The following is a 22,610-nucleotide window of genomic DNA, read 5'->3' as shown; positions in this document are numbered from 1 at the left end:
ACAGTAGCTATTTTCTAATCCTCCGGTACCTCATGATTTAAGTATCTCTGCTAGGGCCCCAGCAATTTCTGCAGCTGCCTCCCACAAGGTCTGAGGGAACACCCTGTCAGGCCCTGGGGATTTATCCACCTTGATTTGCCTCAAGACAGTAAACTCTTCCTCCTCCGTAATTTCTATTGGGTCTGTGACCTCACTCTTGATTTGCCTCACTTCTGTTGACTCCGTGTCCAACTCCTGAGTAAATACAGATGCAAAAAATTTATTTAAGATCTCCCCCATCATGCATAGATTACCTTTTTGATCTTCCAGTGGACCAATTTTGTCCTTTGCAGTCCTTTTTTGCTTGATGTATCTGTGGAATCCCTTAGATTCTCCTTCACTTTTCGTGCTAGGACAACTTCATGCCTTCTATTAGCATCCCTAATTTATTTCTTTAAGTTTTCTCTTGCATTTCTTATACTCCTTAAATACCTCAATTGTTCCTACCTGTCTACACCTTCTATGCACATTTTTTTTCTTAACTAGTGCCTCAATACTACTTGAAAACCCGGGTTCCCTAAACCTGTTATCTTTACCTTTCAAACTCTAGTTTAAACCACACCACCCCCTACATTGCAGCACATACAAGCTTAGTATTCTCAAACTTTTACTTTTGAAGGCCTCCCACTTTGCCAGAAAACAGCCTGTCCCAATCCTCACTTGCCAGATCCTTTCTCATACCATCAAAATTGGCCTTTCTGCAATTTAGAATCTTAACCTGCAGATCATACCTATCTTCTTCCATATTTACTTTGAAAGTAATGGCATTATGATCACTAGGTGTAAGGTGTTCCCCTGCACAAACTTCTGTCACCTGTCTTGTCTCATTGTTGGGACATCTACATACTGATGAAGGAAACTTTCCTGAATGCATTTGACAAACTCTATCCCATCTAGTCCTCTTACAGTACAGGATTCCCAGTCAATATTGTAGAAAGTTAACATCACCTAATAAAACAACTTCATGTTTCTTGTAACAGTCTGCAATCTATCTACAAATTTGTTCCTCTAAATCCCGTAGACTGTTGGGTGGTCTATAATATAGTTGCATTAATATGGCCATACCTTTCTTATTCCTCATTTCTACCCTTAATGCCTCACTAAATGAGTTCTCCGGTCTGTCCTGACTGAGCACTGGCTTGACATTTTCCCTGACAGGACCCATCCCTGTTTAACCCGCCCACTCTGTCCCATCTAAATCAGCAGAACCCCGGAATATTGAGCTGCCAGTCCTGTCCCTCCGGCATCCAAGCCTCACTAGTGGCTACAATATCATAATTCCAGGAGTTGATCCATGCCCTGAGCTCATCCGCCTTTCCTATGATACTTCTTGCATTGAAATAAATGCAGCTCAGGACAGTTGTCACACCAGGCTCAATGTTTTGCTTCCTGATTTTGTCTGCGGTCTTAACAATATCTGTCTTCACAACCTCTCCTCTATCTGTTCTGGCACTCCAGTTCCCATCCTCCTGCAACTCTACTTTAAACCTTGCAGCACTAGCAAACCATTGCTGCTCCACTATTAGTGCCCCTCCAGCTGCAAACCATTTCTTCTGTACAGGTCCCACCTTCCCTGGAAGAGAGCACAACAATCCTCTGAGCCGTCTCCATTTCTTAGGTATGAGGTCCAATTCGTGTCTGATCTGCCCAGGGTGTCAGATCTTCAAGAAACTGAGTTGCTTAGTTTTTCGAAGTGACTCTAACTTCTCTGCTTCTGTGGTGAATGACCTGGATTATTTTTCCTGTACTGGGAGAAATGGTGCAGCCCAGGAGATAAGTTTTCTGTCACTGACCTGAGAATTACATCCATTTCCTGTCTGGTAACTTCTGCCAAAGAGAAGTTTGCTGGAGTTTCCATCGTGAGCCAAACATGTCTGACGAATTAAGAGGAACTACAATAAATAAAAAATAAATCTTTTAAAATTCCTTTGGTTTTTGGGTGTGTAATCTGTGGTGCATTGGACTGTGGAAGGAATTTTTTTTGTACTTGGCAGTTGAGCTCTTATTTTACTGATGCTTTCTCTTCCTGAGGACTCTGTGAGGTTTCCGTGGCCGCATTCTTCCCAACGCCCCCACCCCCACCCTCGATTCATCTGCCTCGCCTTTTTCACCCCAGCGGCCTCCTTGTTAAACCGATCTGGAACCTCCCTGGGCTGTGAAGAATGTGCATTTGCATTTCAAAAGTTCACAAAGGAGTTTGCAGTCCGGGAGGTTCTTTGAATTCGCAGTGACCTCGGAATGTACAAAATGCAGCAGCTAATTTGTGCACAGTGAGATCCCACTAACAGCATCCTGGTAATTACAATAAAAACGTTCAAAATGGTGGGTGATGGAAAATATATTGGTCAGGACCCCAGAGAAAATGCAAAATTCAGAGCCAATTTATTATCGTATCACAATCCTGAGATTTGTTTTCTTGAGGGCATTCACAGTAAACGAAGACACAATAGAATCAGTCAAAGTCCGTGCCCAACAGAATGGACGTGCAACCTGTGTGCAAAGGACAAGCCATGCAAATACCAAAGGAAAAAATATAAATAGCATTGGTGTTTCCATACCAGGCCATGATGTAGCCAGTCAGTATACTCTCCATCACATCTGCACAAGTTTGTCAGAGTTATAGATGACATGCTGAATCTTTGGAATCTTCGAAGAAAGCAGAGGTGCTCTTGTGCTTTCTTCATAATGGCACTTATGTGCTGGACCCAGAACATATCCTCCGAAATGATAACACCGAGGAATTTAAAGTTGCTGACTCTCTTCACCTCTGTTTCCCCCCAATGAGGACTGGCTCATGGACTTCCAGTGTTGTCCTCCTGAAGTCAATAATCAGCTCCTTGGTCCTGCTGACATTCAGTGAGAGGGTGTTGTTGTGGCACCACTCAGCCAGGTTTTCAATCTTCCTCCTAAATGCTGGCATGTCACGCACAACAGTGGTGTAATCAGCAAACTGGAGTATGGCATTGGAGCTGTGCTTAGCCACACAAACATAAGTGTAAAGTGAGTAGAGCTGAGCACACAGCCTGTGGTGCATCTGTGCTGATGGAGATCGTGGAAGCGATGCTTTTGCCAATCGAAGCTGACTGGGGTCTACAGGTGAGGAAATTGAGGATCCAAATGCACAAGGAGGTATTGAGGCCATGCTCTTGAAGCCTATTGATTAGTTTGAGAGGATGATAGTATTGAATGCTGAGGTCTAGTCATTGAAGAGCATCTTGATGCATGACACGCCCTGACCAACACAGCACAGCAAATTCCTAATGCATTTAAGTGCAGTATACATTTATGTACAGTATATGAAGAATAAAGTTAATAAAAGTTAAAAGTTTTACCCGTGCTTGGTCCATATCCCTCTAACCTTTCCTGTCCATGTACCTGTCCAAGAGTCTTATAGATGTTGTTATTGTACTTGTTGCCACCACTACGTCTGGCAGCTCATTCCATATCTGTACCATCCCCCTCGGGTCTCTTTTAAATCTTCCCCCACTCCACTGAAACCTGTGCCAGCTGGAGCAGCACGCACAAAGTGCTGGAGGAACTGGGTAGGTCAGGCAGCATCCAGGCTTGAAACGTCTACTGTTCGTTCCCTTTTCATACAGTTTGTTTAGATCAAATTATTACACAGTGCGTTAAGTAAGTAAAAATAATACTAGAGTAAGTATGCAGAATAAAGTGCAAAAGCTACTGGAAAAAGTGCAGTGCAGGTAAACAATAAATGCAAGATTATAATAACGTAGATTGTGAAGCCAAGAGTCCCATTTTGTGGGATAGACACTGTACTTGAACCCGAGGTAGTTTGTGCTTTTGGGCTTTTGTTTCTGCTGCCCAATGGGAGAGGGAGAAGAGAGAACGTGGGGGTGACTGAGGTCTGTGATCACGCTGGCTACTTTACCGAGGTGGTGAAAAATGTAGACAGAGTCCATGGAGGAGAGGCTGGTTTCCGTGATACGCTGAGTGTGACCACAACTCTCTGCAGGTTTTTGCGGTGACGTTGCTGTACTGAATTATGATGTATCCAGGTAGAAAATTGGTAGAAATAATTAAAGGGGGCATGTTGGAAAGGTGGGCAACAGGAATATTGGAATTATTCCTTAGCCCTGGTGAAGGGTCTCGGCCCGAAATGCCAATTATTAGTTTATTTCCATGGATGCTGCCAGACCTGCTGAAATTCCTCTAGCACTTTGTGTACGTGTTGATTTGGGTTTCCAGCATCAGCAGACCTTTTCATGCTTGGGATTACTCCTGTGTGGGACAACATGGACTCAACACTGTGACCTCCTTTGAGATAGGAGATGCTGAAGAAATTTTATTTATTCCTTACTGTCTCCTCTCTGCTGGCCGGGTTTAGTTGACGGAGAACATTGATGTCAGTGACCCTTGCATAGCAAGGCAGGGAAAGAATCTGCAGCAATGCCTGGTTGGGCCGCCTCGTTCTAAGCAGAGGAGCTGTTGCTGTTTCTGTTCTGTTAGGTTTTTTGTCCACGCAGTTTGTTTCTGACAGTGTCAGCCAAAGGGAAGGAAATCAGTAACTGTGCTCTCTGAGGTTTGATTAGTTGTTGGAAAATGTGATCTGCAGCTTAACCCCTTGTTTGCAAAGGTTTCTATCCTGTGCTATGAAGTCTTTAGAGCTGGTGAGCTTGGCAAATGCAAGCTGAGGGAATCCTAGAGCATTTACAACATTGAATAAGGCCACTCAGCCCATCATATTTTGTGATGGCATTAGGTTCTGGTCCACAAAGCCCTAAAATCAAAAGGAGATTTTAAGCCACATCCAATATGGATGCTGTATCTACAGGTACCCTCAATATAGGGAGGTTGTACAGTACCCATCTATTCTTCAAAGACTAGCTTACTTCCCTATCTAGTCAGTGCAGTGGAGTTTAGCTGCCAGTACCCACTGATTGAATGGTGAGTCCCCCCCTTCCCTACCAAGGAGCTAACAATGTAGTTTAAACAGTTATTTTGTTTTTAATATGCACATTTAAATTTAGACAAATAGTTCTTAACACACATTTAACACTCACAGAGGAATACTTCTGAATTACAAAAGATTTATGAACTATGAGGGGTTTCTAAATTGTTATGAATTAGAACATGCCAAAGAGTTGCAGATGAATGAGTCGGCTGTCGCAGAAACTGAAGTTTGAGGAATGAATTCTAGTTGTTCTTTCTTTAATCCCATCATTCTGACATTCCTATCAACCCCAATGCTTCTGATGTTTATACTCTTTCTGACTAGATGACATCATCTGCCTGTGATGTTTTAGAGATTAGAGATAAAAGTGGGAAGATGTGCCTGGAGGCTGTGGAAGTGAGCGAGGTCCTCAATGAATACTTCTCTTCGGTATTCACCACTGAGAGGGAACTTGATGACGGTGAGGACAATATGAGTGAGGTTGATGTTCTGGAGCATGTTGATATTAAGGGAGAGGAGGTGTTGGAATTGTTAAAATACATTAGGACGAACAGGTCCTCAGGGCCTGACGGAATATTCTCCAGGCTGCTCCACAAGGTGAGGGAAGAGATTGCTGAGCCTCTGGTTAGGATCTTTATGTTCTCGTTGTCCACGGGAATGGTACCAGAGGATTGGAGGGAGGCGAATGTTGTCCCCTCATTCAAAAATGGTAGTAGGGATAGTCCAGGTAATTATAGACCAGTGAGCCTTACGTCTGTGGTGGGAAAGCTGTTGGAAAAGATTCTTAGAGATAGGATCTATGGGCATTTAGAGAATCATGGTCTGATCAGGGACAGTCAGCATGGCTTTGTGAAGGGCAGATCGTGTCTAACAAGCCTGATAGGGTTCTTTGTGGAGGTGACCAGGCATATAGATGAGGGTAGTGTAGTGGATGTGATCTACATGGATTTTAGTAAGGCATTTGACAAGGTTCCACACGGTAGGCTTATTCAGAAAGTCAGAAGGCATGGGATCCAGGGAAGTTTGGCCAGGTGGATTCAGAATTGACTTGCCTGCAGAAGGCAGAGGGTCATGGTGGAGGGAGTACATTCAGATTGGAGGGTTGTGACTAGTGGTGTCCCACAAGGATCTGTTCTGGGACCTCTACTTATTGTAATTTTTATTAAGGACCTGGATGTGGGGGTAGAAGGGTAGGTTGGCAAGTTTGCAGACGACACAAAGGTTGGTGGTGTTGTAGATAGTGTAGAGGATTGTTGAAGATTGCAGAGAGACATTGATAGGATGTAGAAGTGGGCTGAGAAGTGGCAGATGGAGTTCAACCCGGAGAAGTGTGAGGTAGTACATTTTGGAAGGACAAACTCCAAGGCAGAGTACAAAGTAAATGACAGGATACTAGGTAGTGTGGAGGACTAGAGGGATCTGGGGGTACGTCCACAGATCCCTGAAAGTTGCCTCTCAGGTAGATAGGGTAGTTAAGAAAGCTTATGGGGTGTTAGCTTTTATAAGACGAGGGATAGAGTTTAAGAGACGCAATGTAATGATGCAGCTCTATAAAACTCTAGTTAGGCCACACTTGGAGTACTGTGTCCAGTTCTGGTCACCTCACTATAGGAAGGATGTGGAAGCATTGGAAAGGGTACAGAGGAGATTTACCAGGATGTTGCCTGGTTTAGAGAGTATGGATTATGATCAGAGATTAAGGGAGCTAGGGCTTTACTCTTTGGAGAGAAGGAGGATGAGAGGAGACATGATAGAGGTGTACAAGATATTAAGAGGAATAGACAGAGTGGACAGCCAGCGCCTCTTCCCCAGGGCACCACTACTCAGTACAAGTACATGGCTTTAAAGGTAAGGGGAGGGAAGTTCAAGGGGGATATTAGAGGAAGGTTTTTCACTCAGAGAGTGGTTGGTGCATGGAATGCACTGCCTGAGTCAGTGGTGGAGGCAGATACACTAGTGAAGTTTAAGAGACTACTAGACAGGTATACGGAAGAATTTAAGGTGGGGGGGTTATATGGGAGGCAGGGTTTTGAGGGTCGGCACAACATTGTGGGCCGAAGGGCCTGTAATGTGCTGTACTATTCTATGTTCTATGTTTTCCTGATACCTTTGCTGGGACAAAGTAACTCGTATAGATGGTCTGAAAAGCTTCTGATGAGAGATTCCTAGCATCCACAATTAATGCTAATCCTCTGAGTTCACAAATATCCCAACTTGTAGCCACCTTTGATGTGCCGAGTGACATAACCCCATAGTCTTGCATTTGGCTAACGGAGTCAAGATGTCTCCTGGCCTCTTTGCTTTGTGAAACTCCGTCTCCAACTTCAACCAGGTTGCTGCTTGCAATTTACACATTGCTGACAGGAGGCATGAACAAAAAGCTGAGCAGAGATCATTTGTTAAAAGCTTAAACTTTATCACCACCAGCTCTGACCCTTTGGAAAGGTCGTGCAGCTGTGCTGGAAAACTGAGTTCGGCGACAAGCCTCTTGGGCACTATAAAGTGAACATCCATCGCAGTCTCTGCCTAAAAAGAGCTTTCCAGTCTAATGCTACTGAGTTCATAGCTGCACAATCTGTGACATTTTTTTTTGATACGGTGTGGAATAGGCCCTTCCAGCTCTTTGAGAGCAACCCCACAACTTGGATTAAGTCTATCCTAATCACAGGACAATTTACAATAACCAGTTAGCTACTCTACGTTTTTGGACTTTGGGGAGGAAAGCGGAGCACGTGAAGAAGCCCACACGGTCCGCAGGGAGGACATACAGGGAGTCCTCGCATAACGGCACCGGAATTTAACTCTGAACTCTGGAACGCTCCGAGCTGTCATAGCGTCACGCCAACTGCTACACTAGGGTGGCGCCCAAGAAATACGGAGCGCTTCATGAATTTGTGTGTGTCATTCTTGTAGTTCAGCTGCCCCTCCCTGTTAGATCACCATCACCGAATCCATCCAGGGGACCAATAGCTCATCTGGAGGAGATGCTGTAATCCTGTTTATAGAGCACTACAGCACAGAAACGGGTCCATGGCAGCATGTGCTGGGGTTTCCCAACTATCACTGTGTTGGAGGATCAATGTTGAGCTTATTAACCTTATAAGAAAATGCATGTACAGGTTCAATGAAAAACCTTCTCGTAGCAGCATCACAGGCCCGTTGCATCATGTAAGCAGCATTCACAAGGAAAACAAATTGTACACCATCTTTACAAAAAAGAGCACAATTAGATTTTTTTTAAAGCCCATTTAAGTGCAAAATGATAAAAGCTGTCATTGTGTAGTGATTAGGGTTTTGCCAGTAGGTTCAAGAAGCAAATGGTTGAAATGAAGTAGCTGTTCCTGAACCTGCTGGTGTGGGACCTCAGGTTTCTGTCCTTGCTGCCTGATGGGATTTGAGAAGTTGCCATGTCCCGGATGGTGGCTGTTACCTTCTTGTGTCAGTGCCCCCGTAGACACTTCCAGTGGCGTGAAAGGATGTTCCTGCGATGTTTCAGGCAGAGTCCACTACTCTCTGTAGCTTCTTGCACTTCTATACATTCAAATGACTGTACCAGAGCAGGATGCAACTAGTTAGAATCGCTACTACCTTCTGGGTGAAAAATGTTTCACTTCTCTTAAAAAAAGTAACATCCCGAAATTCAGGCTGATGATGTGTGGGCTTCAAAGGGGGTGCTGCAATGTCAGTAAACCCAATGTAATGAGACCATAAGACATTGAAGCAGCATTAGGCCATTGGACCCATCGAGCCTTCTACTACATTTGATCTTGGCTGATTTATTATCCCTCTCAACCCCATTTTCCTCCCTTCTCCCTATAGCCTTCGATGCCTTGACTAATCAAGAACCCATCAACCTCCACTTTAAATATTCTCAATATTTTGACCTTCGCAACTGTCTGTGGCAATACATTCCACAGATTTGCCACCCTGGCTAAAGAAATTCCTCTTCATCTCTGTTCTAAAGGGTCGTTCGGAGGCTGTGCCCCCGGCCCTCATCTTTAGATGGGAACATTTTCTCTAAGTACTCAATCTAGGCCTTTCAATTTCCAATAGGTTTCACTGAGATCCCCCCCTCCAGTGAGTACAGGCACAGGACCATCAAATGCTCTTCTTATGTTAACCTTTTCAGTCCCAGGATCATTCTCATCCACTTCCTGTGAATTCTGGCTCTCTCCAATGCCAGCACATCCTTTCTTAAATATTACAATCCAGAGCAACACATACAAACTGCTGGTGGAACTCAGCAGGTTAGGCAGCGTCGATGGAGAGGAACACGCAGTTGGCATTTAGGGTTCAGGTTCTTCATTGGAGCTGGAAAGGAAAGGGGGAAGATGCCAGAATAAGAAGTTGGTGGGGATGTTGGGTTGGGGGAGGAGTTCAAGCTGGCAGGTGATAGGTGAAACCAGGTGAGGGGAGGAAGGTGGGTGAGCGGGGGAGGAAGAATGAAGTAGGAAGCTGGGAGGTAATAGGTGGGAAAGGTAAAGAACTGGAGAAGAAGGAATCTGATAGGAGAGGAGAGTGGACCAAGGGAGAAAGGGAAGGAGGGGGGAAACCAGGTGAGAAGGGAGGAGCTAAAATGGGGAATGGAAAAAGAGAGAAGGGAGAGGGAAAAATTACCAGAAGTTAGGGAAATCGATGTGCATGTTATCAGATTGGTGGCTAGCCAGATGGAATATGATGTGTTGCTCCCCCAACCTGAAAGTAAGCCTCATTGTGGCAGAAGAGGCGGCCATGGTCCACATATTGGAATGGGAAGTAGAATTAAAATGGGTAGCTGTTAGGGAAGATTGCCTTTTGTGATGGACGGAGTGATGGGAAACTGGCATCAAAGTGGAGATAAAGCCATTGGAAGATCAGCTGTAGTGTCTTTGAATGGAAGTGCAGAGAGGTGTGGTCCTGCTTCAATTTCCTTGTGTTTTATTTTTCTTTCAAACTAGTATTGACAAGGGGATCTGCTTGGTGTCTTAGCTAAAATATAATCACTAGACCTACATCTAAATAACAATTGTCTGGTTGACATGAGGGGGTTGATTGGTTCTTAATTAGTAAGGGCGTCAAAAGTTACGGGGAGAATGCAGGAGAATTGGGGTTGGGAGAGATAGTAAATCAGCCACGATAGAATGGTGGAGAAATCTTGAGGGGCTGAATGGCCTATTGCTGCTCCAATGTAGCATGGTCCTTCATGTTGTTGTTCAAGTTTGCTGTAGGCAAAACTTGGTCCCATTGTTGCTACTCCTGAATTTGGCTATGATTTCTGTTTTGATTGTCAAGCCCTCTGAGAGTTGACACAAAGTGTAGCATCGAATGAGTCTGCGTGGGAGGTTGAAAAACTAGGTTCAAAGGTCAAAATGTCTTTCTGAAGGCTGGTGGGTGACAACTAGCAGTGTAGCATATACAGCAGAGATTATGGTAATGATTGGAAACTATTTGGTTGCAATTTCCAGCATTCCAGTGTAAACTAGAATACGAATCTGTCTCTGCTCCCCTCCACTGTTTCCTTCCTGTGGACAGCTTAACATTTAAAAGAATTTTCTTTCCCCTTCCTCCATCCCTACCAGTTTCTCTTCTCTGTTTATTTTGTTGTGTAAATTGTATATTATTTGTTAGTTATGTTTGTAATGGTCTCTGCTGCATTTGGGAGCAGCTAATTTCAAAGTGAAAGTCAAAGTAAATTTACTATCGAAGTGTGTATATGTTACCATAAAGGACCTTGAGATTCATTTTTTTGCAGGCATTTGCAGGGAAATAATTTATTTAGCAATACAGTGTGGAGTAGGCCCTTCTGGCCATTCAAGCAGCGCTGCCCCATCATCCCCCAACAACCCCATTTTGACCCTCACCTTATCACAAGACAATTTACAATAACTGCTTAACTACCCAGTAGGCCTTGGGACTGTTGGACGAAACTGGAGCTCCGGGGAGAAAACCCATGTGTTCCGTGGGGAAGATGTGCAGACTCCTGACGGGGTCCGCCAGGATTGAATTCCGAAGTCCGACGGGCTGAGATGTAGGAGCATTGCGCTAACTTCTACGCTGTTACTGCTTGGAGTACAGCAGTAAAGAAATACAATAGAATTTCCCCCACCCCAACTATAAACAACAAAGACTGAAAAACAGCCATCGTGCCAAAAAGACAAATCATGCAAATAAAAATAATACTGCGAATATGAGTTGCAGAGTCTAGAAAAAGTGAGTCTGTAGGCTGTGGAATCAGTTCAGAGTTGAGGTGAGTGAAGTTATTCATGTGGGTTCAGAAGCCTGATGGTTAAAGGGTACTAACTGTCCCTGAACCTGGTGGTGTGGGACCTAATGGTAGCAGTGAGAAGAGAGCATGGCCTGGATGGTGAACCTTGATGGTGTTTGCAAATTTACACAGACCTCTAAGTAATTAAAGGTACTAGCGTGCCTTCTTTGTAAAGGTACTTACGAGCTAGCCCAGGACAGGTCCTCCGAAGGAATTTAAATGTACTGATAGTCCCCACCTCGGATCTCCTAATGAGGACTGACTCACGGACCTCCGGTCCCTCCTCCTCTAGTCTTTGGTTTTGCTGACATTGAGAGAAAGGTGGTTATAAACAGGGAAGTGAACTAGTCTTTGAGAATTTGGTAGCTACAGTATAATCTCCCTTTAGTGAGGGTACTCGTAACCATTTGTATCAGATAGGGCTTAAGGTCTTCATTTTGCATTTAAACCTCTGCAATCAGCAAACCCGGTACCAACACAGGTTGATGCCCCGGTGGAACGCAGTGGCCTTTATGAACTGAGCAGAGGGGGGTGTTGTTTGTGTGAGGGAAGGGCACAACTTTGCATTAATATAGAGCAATATTATGATGGTACAGGCAGATACATAAGGGACTCTGGATGATAGGAAAATGGAGGGTTAGATTGATCAGAAGGTAGGTTTTAAGTTTGGCACAACACTGTGCAGGCTGAAGGGCCTGTACTGTGCTGTAGTATTCTAAGTTCTGTAGATAGTAATGTTATAGAGAGCCTTATGCAGCAAAGAGGATTGGTGTAGGTAGGTACCGCAGCCAGCACGATTGAGATGGACTGAAGGGCGTGTTTCAGTGCTGCTGAGCTTTACAGTTAACATGAGATTCTGCAGGCGCTGGAAACCCAGAGTAACATATACAAAATGCTGGAGGAACTCAGCAGGGTCCTGACGAGGGGTCTTGGCCCCAAATGTTGGCTGTTTATTCCTTTCCATAGATGCTGGCTGACTTGCTGAGTTTACATGCGCTAACACTGTACACTTCTCTGATTCTCTACCAGACTGGTAACCACAAGACTCCTGGCCAAGCTGACTGAGTCATTGTGCAAATGACACATTCTATTGTAATACAGCGAGTGCTCTGGGCAAGGGTGGGGTGTGTGTTTGCAGATCCCAGGATGAAACATCCTAGTTACAATGGAGATTTTGACAATGTGGATTATACTCCAACTCTCACAGAAGTGTACACTTACATAGCGATAACAACTTCTGATCTATTACCCTAAACTGCCATTTAACTTCCTGTGAACTGTGTGCCTCATGTTAAGGAGACACTGATAGACCACATTGGGCTAAGAAAACAGTCTTCCTTCCGTCAAGAACGTTAATGAGATAAACTGTGTTGGTGCTTGTTTAAATCCAGATTGAAGAGTCAAGATTGTTTATTGCCATTCTTCGTGAGTGTAAAGGAGAAAGAAATAATTGTTACTCTGGATCCAATGCAGCATAAAAAAACACAATAAACAAAGAACGCAAAAATATAAATATAAAAACAATCCTATAAATCACAATGTACAAGTAACTTGATTGATTTATTTATATACATTGATTGTAATTACATCATGATGTGTATGTAGTGGTGGTGGTGGGAGGGGTGGGTTAGTTGATCAAGGTTTTGGGGTGTAGTTGTTCTGGTGCGGATGTTGTGCAGCCTGCTCCCTGATGGAAGTTGGACCCACAGCCCATAATTAGGGTGGGTGGGATCCTTCATGATCTGACGGTGAGCATTCTAACTGGCTACATCATTGTCTGATATGGGAGGGGTGTCGCGGAGCAATGCACAAGATTGAAATAAACTGGAGAAAACTGTAAGCTCAGTCAGCTTTATCCTGGGCACTAGCCTCCCCAACATCTGAAACATCTACAAGGAGCGATGCCTCAAAACGGCAGCATCCAACATTAAGGACCCGCATCACCCAGGATATGCCCTCCTCTCGTTGCTGCTGTCAGGCAGGAGGTACAGAAGCCTGAAGACATACACTCAATGACCCGGGAACAGCTTCTTCCCCTCTGCCATCTGATTTCTGAACGGACATTGAACCTAAGAACACTACCTTACTGCAGAGTTTTGCACTACTTATTTAATTTAACTTTTAAAATATATACATTTATCTTACTGTAATTTACAGTTTTTATTATGTAGTGCAATGTACTGCTGCTTAAGAACAAATTTCATGATGCATGCAAATGATATTAAATCTGATTCTGAAATTACTTGCCCTTTCTATATGTATGTCCTTGGTGGTTAGGCTGGTGCTGGTGTTGTGTTGAGCAGTTTTAACTTCCTGTTGTAGAGCCCTGCTATCAGCCACAGTGCAGTTTTCATTCCACGCAATGATGCAACGTGTTAAGATGCTTTCAACCTCACATCTGTAGAAGGCCTGGAGTACGGATGTGCAAAGTCCAGCTCTCTTCAACTCCGTCAGAAAGTAAACGCATTGGCATGCTTTCCTGACTCCAGAGGATGTGATCAGGGATCAGAAGAGGTTGTACGAGATGTGCACTCCCAAGCGTACGAAACTGCTTGCAGTTTCCACTGCTGACCTGCTGGTATAAAGAGAAGTGTGGGTGGTGCAGATTTTCCTGAAGTCAATGACAGTGTCCTCTGTCCTGCTGACACTGAGGAAGAGTTTTCCAGGCCTCGAGCTATTTCACCACCTCTCTGTAGGGTGTCTCAGATGATCAAATGGCAGAGCAGACTCGATGAGCCGAATGGCCTAATTCTGCTCCGATATCTCTTGTTGGTGATGAGCCCCACCACTGTTGTGTCACCAGCAAAATAGACAATGAGATTGCTCAGGGGTTTGGCCCTGCAATTGTGTATGAGCAATGGGCTCAGCACACAGTAGAGTCACTAATTTTTACCCTGGGGAAAAAAACTTGCACCCTTTTACATTTTCCACCTTTGCACAGTTGTGCGTGCGCTCCAGTGTTCCGCTGCTGACGTACCCAGTGCTGCAGAGGAGAATGCCAGTATGCTGCCTGGATTGGAGAGCACGATCTATGAAGAAAGGCTGAGCGAGCTTGGGCTTTTCCCTTCGGAGTGGAAGAGGATGAAAGGCAAGACGATAACTGTACACAGATAATAAGAGGCATAGATTGAGTGGACAGCCAATGCTGTTTTCTCATGGAGGCAACAGTGATGTAGAACATAGAACATTACAGGCCTTTTGACCCACAATGTTGTCCCAGCCTTTTAACCTAATCCTGCATAGCTCTCCATTTTTACATCGTCTATCTTAAGAGTTTCTTAAATGCCCCTATAATATCTCCCTCTACCACCACCACCCCGGAGGTGTATTCCATGCACCTACCGCTCAGTGCGGGGAAAAAAAAAGATTACTTCTGATATCCCCCCTCCCCCAATACTTCCTTCCAATTACAGGAATGGAGCTTGTTTTGTTGCTGTGGCTCTGTTGCTGTTGTTGTTGCTTCTGTTGTTCTGTTGAGCATGGTGGTGGGCATGCTATGTTGGTGCTGGAATGTGTTATGATGCTTGTGGGATATCCCTATCATATTCTTAGGTGGCGTCGGTTAGTAACACAATTGCCACACTGTTCCACTGTACGTCGGATGAAATAAATGGAATCTGATTACGTTCTCCATTCCCCACCACCACAGGAAATCTGCAATAGCCCTCACCTCTTTGTGGACGGAATGAGTGCCCATGACCTCAACCAAGGCCAGCTGGGGAACTGTTGGTTTGTGGCAGCCTGCTCCTGCTTGGCCTCGAGGGACGCCTTGTGGCAAAAGGTACGTGTCTCTATAAATCTCTCCCATTGTTTGTCTCCTTAGGAGAGCTTGAGCTGCCCAAGGGGTTTCCTCTTTGGAGCGAAGGATGAGAGTTGACGATAGAAGTGTACAAGATGATAAAAGGCATGGATTGAGTGGACAGCCCGACACTTGTCCCATAGCAGAAATGGCTAATATGAGGGAGCATAATTTTAAGAGGATTGGAGGAAAGTATAGGAGCGATGTCAGAGATAGTTTTCTTATACAGAGGATAGTGAATGCATGGGTGGAACAGACTGCCAAGGACTGATGGTAGAGGCAGATGCACTGGAGACATTAATTGGATGAAAGAAAAAAGGATGACTGCAAGGGAGAGAAGAGTGGTGGGGTGGAGATGGGTCTTTCCCAAAGGAGGTGTGAGGGGCTCCTTCCCTCCGCTAGCCTGCAGGTCACCTTTGGGCAAGATGTAGCACCTGTTTAGCCCCCCCGATCAGACCATATAGCCATACGGAGTGGTACGGACAGCACAGCACATCTGTGGATGTGAACTTCTCTCCACTGAAGACATTTATAGCAGTAGGTGCAGAAAGAAGGCCTGAAAGGTCACTGGGGACGCCAGTCACCCCAGCCATTAACTGTTTCAGCCGCTTCCATCTGGCAAGTGGGACCGCAGCATTAAAGCCAGGACCAACAGGCTATGGGACAGCTTCTTTCTACAAGCCTTTAGACTTTTAAATTCACATGTCTGTACATTGCAACGGAGTCATAACACAAAGATTTCTACTCCCTCATGTTGTGAGATGGATGTAAGAGTTAAATAAATTCTTCCAGTCAGGGTCATGTGAAACCATGGGAGCAGTTGGCGGATGGTCATATGAGCGGCTGGTGTATCTCACAGGTCCTGGTTATGCGACGGTCTCTGAAGAGTATTGATAATGACCTGGGTCACCCATCTTGTAAAGGCACTGCCCATAATAAGGCAACGGCAACAGAGCATCACTTCTGTAGAAAAATTTGGCAGGGACAATCGTGGTCACAGAAAGATCACGATCGCCTCTGTTATATGACATGGCGCATAACAAATGAAGGATAGGAGAGAAAGGTTAAATTGACCTTAGGCGGCACAACAAGATGGGCTGAAGGGTGTGTGCTGTGCTGTACCATCTACCTTTAATTGGATGTCTGTGTGGGTTTCCTCTGAGTGCTCCGGTTGACCTCCACATTCAAAGATGTACATGCTGGTAGGTCACATGAGTGTAATTGGGCGGTGTGGGCTTGTCGGGCCAGAAGCACTTGCTGTATCTCTGAATAAATACGTAAAAACAAAGATGACTGCAGTCCAGACTCTGAAGCTGTGCAGCTGTGTCTGGTGGTGTGCCACAAGGGTCAGTGCAAGGACTGTTGTTAATCATTGTTTATATAAATGATTTGGATGAGAATGTACAAGGCGTGCTTAGTAAGTTTGCAGATGACTCTAAATCAATAGTGTTGTAAACTATGAAATTTATTAAAAATTACAAGGGGAGCTTGTTTAGCTGGATAAGTGGGCTGAGGAATGGCAAATAGTGTTCAGATAAGTATGAGGTGTTGTGATTTGTGAAGTCATACCAGGCCAGAACTTTCACAGTGAACTGTAGGGCTACAGGGGTGTGTTGTAGACCAGAGGTACTTAGGAGTCCGAGAAAATCGCTCCTGAAAGTGGTGTCACGGGTAGATAGGGTCATGAAGAAGACATTTAGCATGTTGGGCAACATGCCTCAGGGCATTAACTATAGGAGCTGGTGCATTATGTTACAGTTATACAAGACCTGATGAAGGGTTTTGGCTTGAAATGTCGACTGTTTATTCCCCTCCATAGATGCTGTCTGGCCTGTGTGTGTTGCTCAAGAGTTCCAGCATCTGCAGAATCTCTTGTGTTTAAGTTAAGATGCTGGTGATATCTCACCTGGAGTATTAATTCCAGTTTTGGTCACCCTGTTATTATATAAAAAAAGACATACTTGAACCAGAAAAAGTGCGAAGAAGAACTACAAAGATGCCACCGGGACTCGAGGGCCTGAGTTACAGGAGGAGGTTGGACAAGGGAGAACTTCATTCCTTGGAGAGTAGGAGACTGAAGGTCAAAGGTTTATGAGTGAGCATAGATAGGGTGAATGCATGTGGCCCTTTTTCCAGGGTTGGGGAATCAAGAACTAGAAGGTGCACTTTTAAAGTGAGAAGGAAAAGATTTAAAAGAGACTTTAGGGGCAACTTCCCTTTGCAGGGAAGTGATGTTGGTGAGTACAATCTTTAAAAGGCAGTTGGATTGATACAGAGACAAAGGTTTAGAGAGTTACAGTACTGGCTTACATGGACATCTTGGTTTCATGGGCTGATGAGCCTGTTTCTATGTTGTATTACTCAAAGACTCTAAGCCTTAGATAAGGGCCCAACAAAACCTTAAGAGATGATGGATGTATCATAGCAATTCAGGGCTTCTCTGTGGTACAAAAGTCTTACGGGGTAGATGCAGAATTGATATTTCCCCTGGTTGGAGTGTCCAGGTCCAGGGGTCAGAATAAGGGTTGGCCATTCAGAGGAGAGGATAGGTAATGAACCTTTGGAACTCTCCCTGTCAGTTGCCATGCTAGTAGAAGGGTGGTAAAGAAGGTGTACGCCATACTTACCTGCATTGGTTGGGTTATTAAGTATAAGAGTTAAGAAGTCATGTTGGAGGCATATAAAACTTTAGTTAGGCCACACTTTGATTATCGTGTGTAGTACTGGATGCCCCATTACAGGAAGGATGTGGCGGGTTTGGAATGAGACCCTAGATTGATGAAGGGTTTCAGCCCAAAACTTTCTTTTTTCTTTTTCAATCTTTTTATTAATATTAATAATATGAACAAAATACAATTGATATATTAATAAAGGGATTACAAACATACAAATTCCCATTGCACATGGAAGAATACATAAGCAATGATTACAGTATAAATGAGTTTTCCCAAAACATGAACCATACAGTATATGTATGAACAAGGTAAATCTAGATATTTCATAATATATGATATTAAAAAAACAGAAAAAAGAAAAAAAATGTTTATAAAATTAACTAAACTACTAATCTAATAGCTAATAAAGAAGAAAAAAGAAGCAAAAAAAGAAAAAAAGAAAAACTAGAAAAAGAAAAAAAAGGGCTGTTTATAATATCTCACAAGAATACATAATCATCCGTGTCGTCAACTCCGATCCTCTCAACATAAATAAGATTAAAGCTGGAAAATCAAATAAGCTTGGAACAGGGTCATATTATATCATATGAAAATATTGAATAAATGGTCTCCATATCTTTTCAAATTTAATAGATGTATCGAATACACCACTTCTAATTTTTTCTAAATTTAAACATAACATAGTTTGAGAAAACCAATGAAATACAGTGGGAGGATTAATTTCCTTCCAATTCAACAAAATAGATCTTCTAGCCATCAGAGTGAGAAATGCAATCATTCGACAGGCGGAAGAAGATAAATGAAGTGAGTCCATCATTGGTAAACCAAAAATTGCGGTAATAGGATGGGGTTGTAAATCGATGTTCAATACCGCAGAGATAATATCAAAAATATCTTTCCAATATTTTTTCAAAAGCGGACATGACCAAAACATATGAGTTAAAGACGCGGTTTCAAATTGACATCTATCACAAATAGGATTTATATAAGAATAAAAATGAGCTAATTTATCCTTGGACATATGGGCCCTATGTACGACCTTAAATTGTATTAATGAATGTTTGGCACATGTAGATGATGTATTAACTAATTGAAGAATTCTATCCCAATTCTCAATAGGAATAATAAGATTAAGCTCTCTTTCCCAATCATTTTTTGTCTTATAAAGGGGCTCTGAACGTATCTTCATAATTATATTATAAAGTTTTGATATAAGCCCTTTTTGAAAAGGGTTTAATTCAAACAAACTCTCCAAAATATCTGAAGACACAAAATTTGGAAACGTAGGAAGTACCGTACTTAAAAAATGCCTAATCTGTAAATATCTAAAAAAATGAAATCTAGGCAAATTATATTTATTAGATAATTGCTTAAAAGACATAAAACAATTGTCCAAAAATAAATCAGAAAATCTTAGTAATCCCTTAGTTTTCCAGACCGAAAAAGCTTGATCTATAATTGAAGGGTGGAAAAAGCAATTAGCTACAATAGGAATATTTAAAACGAATTGAGTCAACCTGAAAAATTTCCGAAATTGAAACCATATACGTAAAGTAAGTTTAACTATCGGGTTGTCAATTCGTTTCGGCAATTTAGAAAGGGCAAAAGGGAGAGAAGTCCCTAAAATAGAACCCAGAGCATAACCTGGTACCGATTTAATTTCCAAACTCACCCAATGAGGGCCAAAAGATCCATCCCAGTCTTTCAACCAACATAACAAATATCTAATATTAACTGCCCAATAATAAAATCTGAAATTAGGTAATGCCAACCCACCTTCCTTCTTTGTCTTCTGTAAGTATATTTTACCTAACCTGGGATTTTTATTCTGCCATATATATGAGGAAATTTTTGAATCAACATTAGTAAAAAAAGATTTCGGAATAAAAGTTGGTACCGCTTGAAAAATATATAAAAACTTAGGTAAAATAACCATCTTAATAGCATTAATCCTACCTATCAGAGATAAAGATAATGGTGACCACTTAGTAAACAAGCATTTAATCTGATCAATTAAGGGTAAAAAATTAAACCTAAATAATTCTTTATGGTTTTTTGTGATTTTAATCCCTAAGTAAATAAGAGTCATTAACTAATTTAAAAGGTAAATTTCCATAAATTGGGACCTGTCTATTCAAAGGAAACAATTCACTCTTATTAAGATTTAACATATACCCAGAAAACTCACTAAATTGAGCCAACAATGACAGAACTGCTGGAATAGATTTCTCAGGGTTAGAAATGAATAATAATAAATCATCTGCATACAAAGATAACTTATGAATATCTGTCCCACGATTAATACCCGAAATATCCTGTGATTCTCTGATGGCAATTGCCAAAGGTTCTAAAGCAATGTTAAATAGTAATGGGCTAAGAGGACAGCCTTGTCTAGTGCCCCGAAATAAATGAAAAAAGGGAGATCTTTGATTATTAGTAAACACCGAGGCTACTGGAGTGTGATAAATCAGTTTAATCCAGGAAATGAATGTCGGACTAAAATTAAACTTCTCCAACACATAAAATAAGTAAGGCCATTCAACTCTATCAAATGCTTTCTCCGCATCTAATGAAATAACACATTCTGAAGTGCTATGTGAAGGAGTATAAACAATATTCAGTAATCTCCTAACATTGAAAAAAGAATAGCGATTTTTAATAAAACCGGTTTGATCTTCCGAAATAATTTGGGGTAATACCTTCTCCAGCCTGGATGCCAGTAACTTGGAAAAGATCTTGGAGTCTACATTCAATAAAGATATTGGTCTATAGGATGCACAGTCACTAGGGTCTTTATCTTTCTTTAGTATTAAAGAAATGGAAGCTCTATAAAAAGATTGTGGCAAGTTCCCCAATCTAATTGCTTCTTCAAAAACCCTGCATAACCAAGGAGAAAGAGTAGCGGAAAAACATTTTTAAAATTCTACTGTATACCCATCTGGACCTGGTGCTTTCCCAGAATTCATTGAGGAAATAACCCCTTTAATTTCTGCATCCGTAATAGGAGTATCTAATATTGAAAGATCATCAGATTATAATTTTGGAAAATTCAATTTCCCAAGAAAATCACACATGGTATTACGATCCTGAGGGAATTCAGATTGATACAGGGAGGTATAAAAGTCTTGAAATGACTTATTTATCTCATCGTGGTTAACTGTCAAATCCCCATTCTGCTAACGAATCTTAGTGATTTGACGTTTAACCAAAACATTCTTCAACTGACTAGCTAACAGTTTACCCGATTTATCACTATGTATATAAAAATCAGATCTGGTTTTCATTAATTGATTTTCAATCGGAGATGTAAGTAATAAACTATGTTCCATTTGAAGTTCAAACCTTTGTTTGTAAAGCTCCCTGCTAGGAGTGATCGAATATTTCTTGTCAATCTCTTTAATTTTATCAACCAATAAAAGAGTTTCCTTCTTAATGCGTTTTCTCAGACCAACAGAGTAAGAGATAATCTGTCTACGTATATACGCTTTAAAAGTGTCCCAAAGTGTTCCGCAAGAAATATCATCCGTGGAATTAGCTGAAAAGAAGAAATCGATCTGTTCCTTCATAAATTTAATAAAGTCCGGATCTTGCAGTAAGGTAGAGTCAAATCGCCATTGTCTAACATTAGAAGCTGTATCCGTAAATTTAATAGAAAGTTTTAATGGAGCATGGTCAGAGATAGCTATAATATCATAATTACAACCAATTACCGATGGAATAAAACAAGAGTCAATAAAAAAATAATCAATTCTCGAATAAGAATGATAAACATGCGAGAAAAAAGAAAACTCTTTGTCGTTAGGATGCCGAAATCTCCAAATATCAAAAACTCCATTATCAGTCAAAAAGGAGTTAATACAAGTGGCCGACTTATTGGGTAAAGTCTGAATAGATATAGATTTGTCCATCAAAGGATTTAAACAACAATTAAAGTCACCACCCATTATTAACTTATATTCATTTAGATTAGGTAAAGAAGTAAATAAGGACTTAAAAAAATCAGGACAATCCACATTTGGAGCATAAACATTAACCATAGCAACCTTTTTATTACAAAGTAAACCCGTAATTAACAAAAATCTACCATTCGGATCCGAAAGGATATCGTGTTGAACAAATGCAATAGAGGAGTCAATAAAAATTGAAACTCCCTTTACTTTGGCATTTGAATTCGAATGATACTGTTGACCCCGCCAAGACCTAAAAAAGCGATATTTGTCCTCCTTCCTCACATGAGTTTCTTGTACAAAAATGATATGAGCATTAAGTCTTTGGAATACTTTGAAAATCTTCTTTCGTTTAATCGGATGGTTTAAACCATTAGTATTCCAAGACACAAAATTAATGGTCTGAGCCATGCTTCTAAAATCAACCCTTTGGTATAAAAAGGGTTAACCAAATTATAAACTCATGCACCTGGAAGAGGAACAAAAATAAAGAGCGGACCCGGAAGTGACGACATCGTAGACATATTTGAAGTTCAAAAACAGCCCAAATGAAAAAACTAAAACAAACTGGTAAAAGAAAAATAAAATTAGAAAACAGACCATTCCCCCACCCCAACAAGAAAAAGAAAAAAAGCCAAAATATGGCTAGAAAAAGGAAAAAATTAGACTAATTCTACCCCCATATCAGCGGAAGACCACTCCGTATATAAAGGATATATATTTTTAAAAAAACACCCCGACTTTAAAAATTATAATCACTATACTAAAACCACACTTCTTAATATACTTAGTTGTTAAAAAAAAAGAATATATTCACTAAAAGCTTATAAATTGGGTTATAACCCAAACAAATCAAGAAATATTTAAACTATGATAAGCGATGCATTATAGGAAGAAGACGAGAGAAGAAAAAATAACGCCATCTTAAACAAAACCAAGAATATTTTTCCAAAAAACCACCATCTTAATAAAAAAGAATTCTCCTTTGAAG

At 41.8% G+C, this 22,610-nt stretch overlaps 1 protein-coding gene across 1 annotated transcript in view; it reads left to right on the top strand.

Annotated features, from left to right (window-relative positions):
- capn5a (calpain 5a) overlaps positions 1–22,610 on the top strand; it is a 160,237-nt gene that overhangs the window by 57,761 nt on the left and 79,866 nt on the right. Inside the window, exon 3 of the mRNA XM_073044268.1 lies at positions 14,848–14,979. Coding sequence (XP_072900369.1) covers positions 14,848–14,979 — 132 coding nt within the window. The remainder of the gene's footprint in view (positions 1–14,847; positions 14,980–22,610) is intronic.

This window comes from Hemitrygon akajei, chromosome 4 (assembly GCF_048418815.1).
Source record: "Hemitrygon akajei chromosome 4, sHemAka1.3, whole genome shotgun sequence".
Taxonomy (NCBI): domain Eukaryota; kingdom Metazoa; phylum Chordata; class Chondrichthyes; order Myliobatiformes; family Dasyatidae; genus Hemitrygon; species Hemitrygon akajei.
Note: the sequence above shows the minus strand (reverse complement) of the source record. Positions and strands in the feature narration are given on the sequence as shown.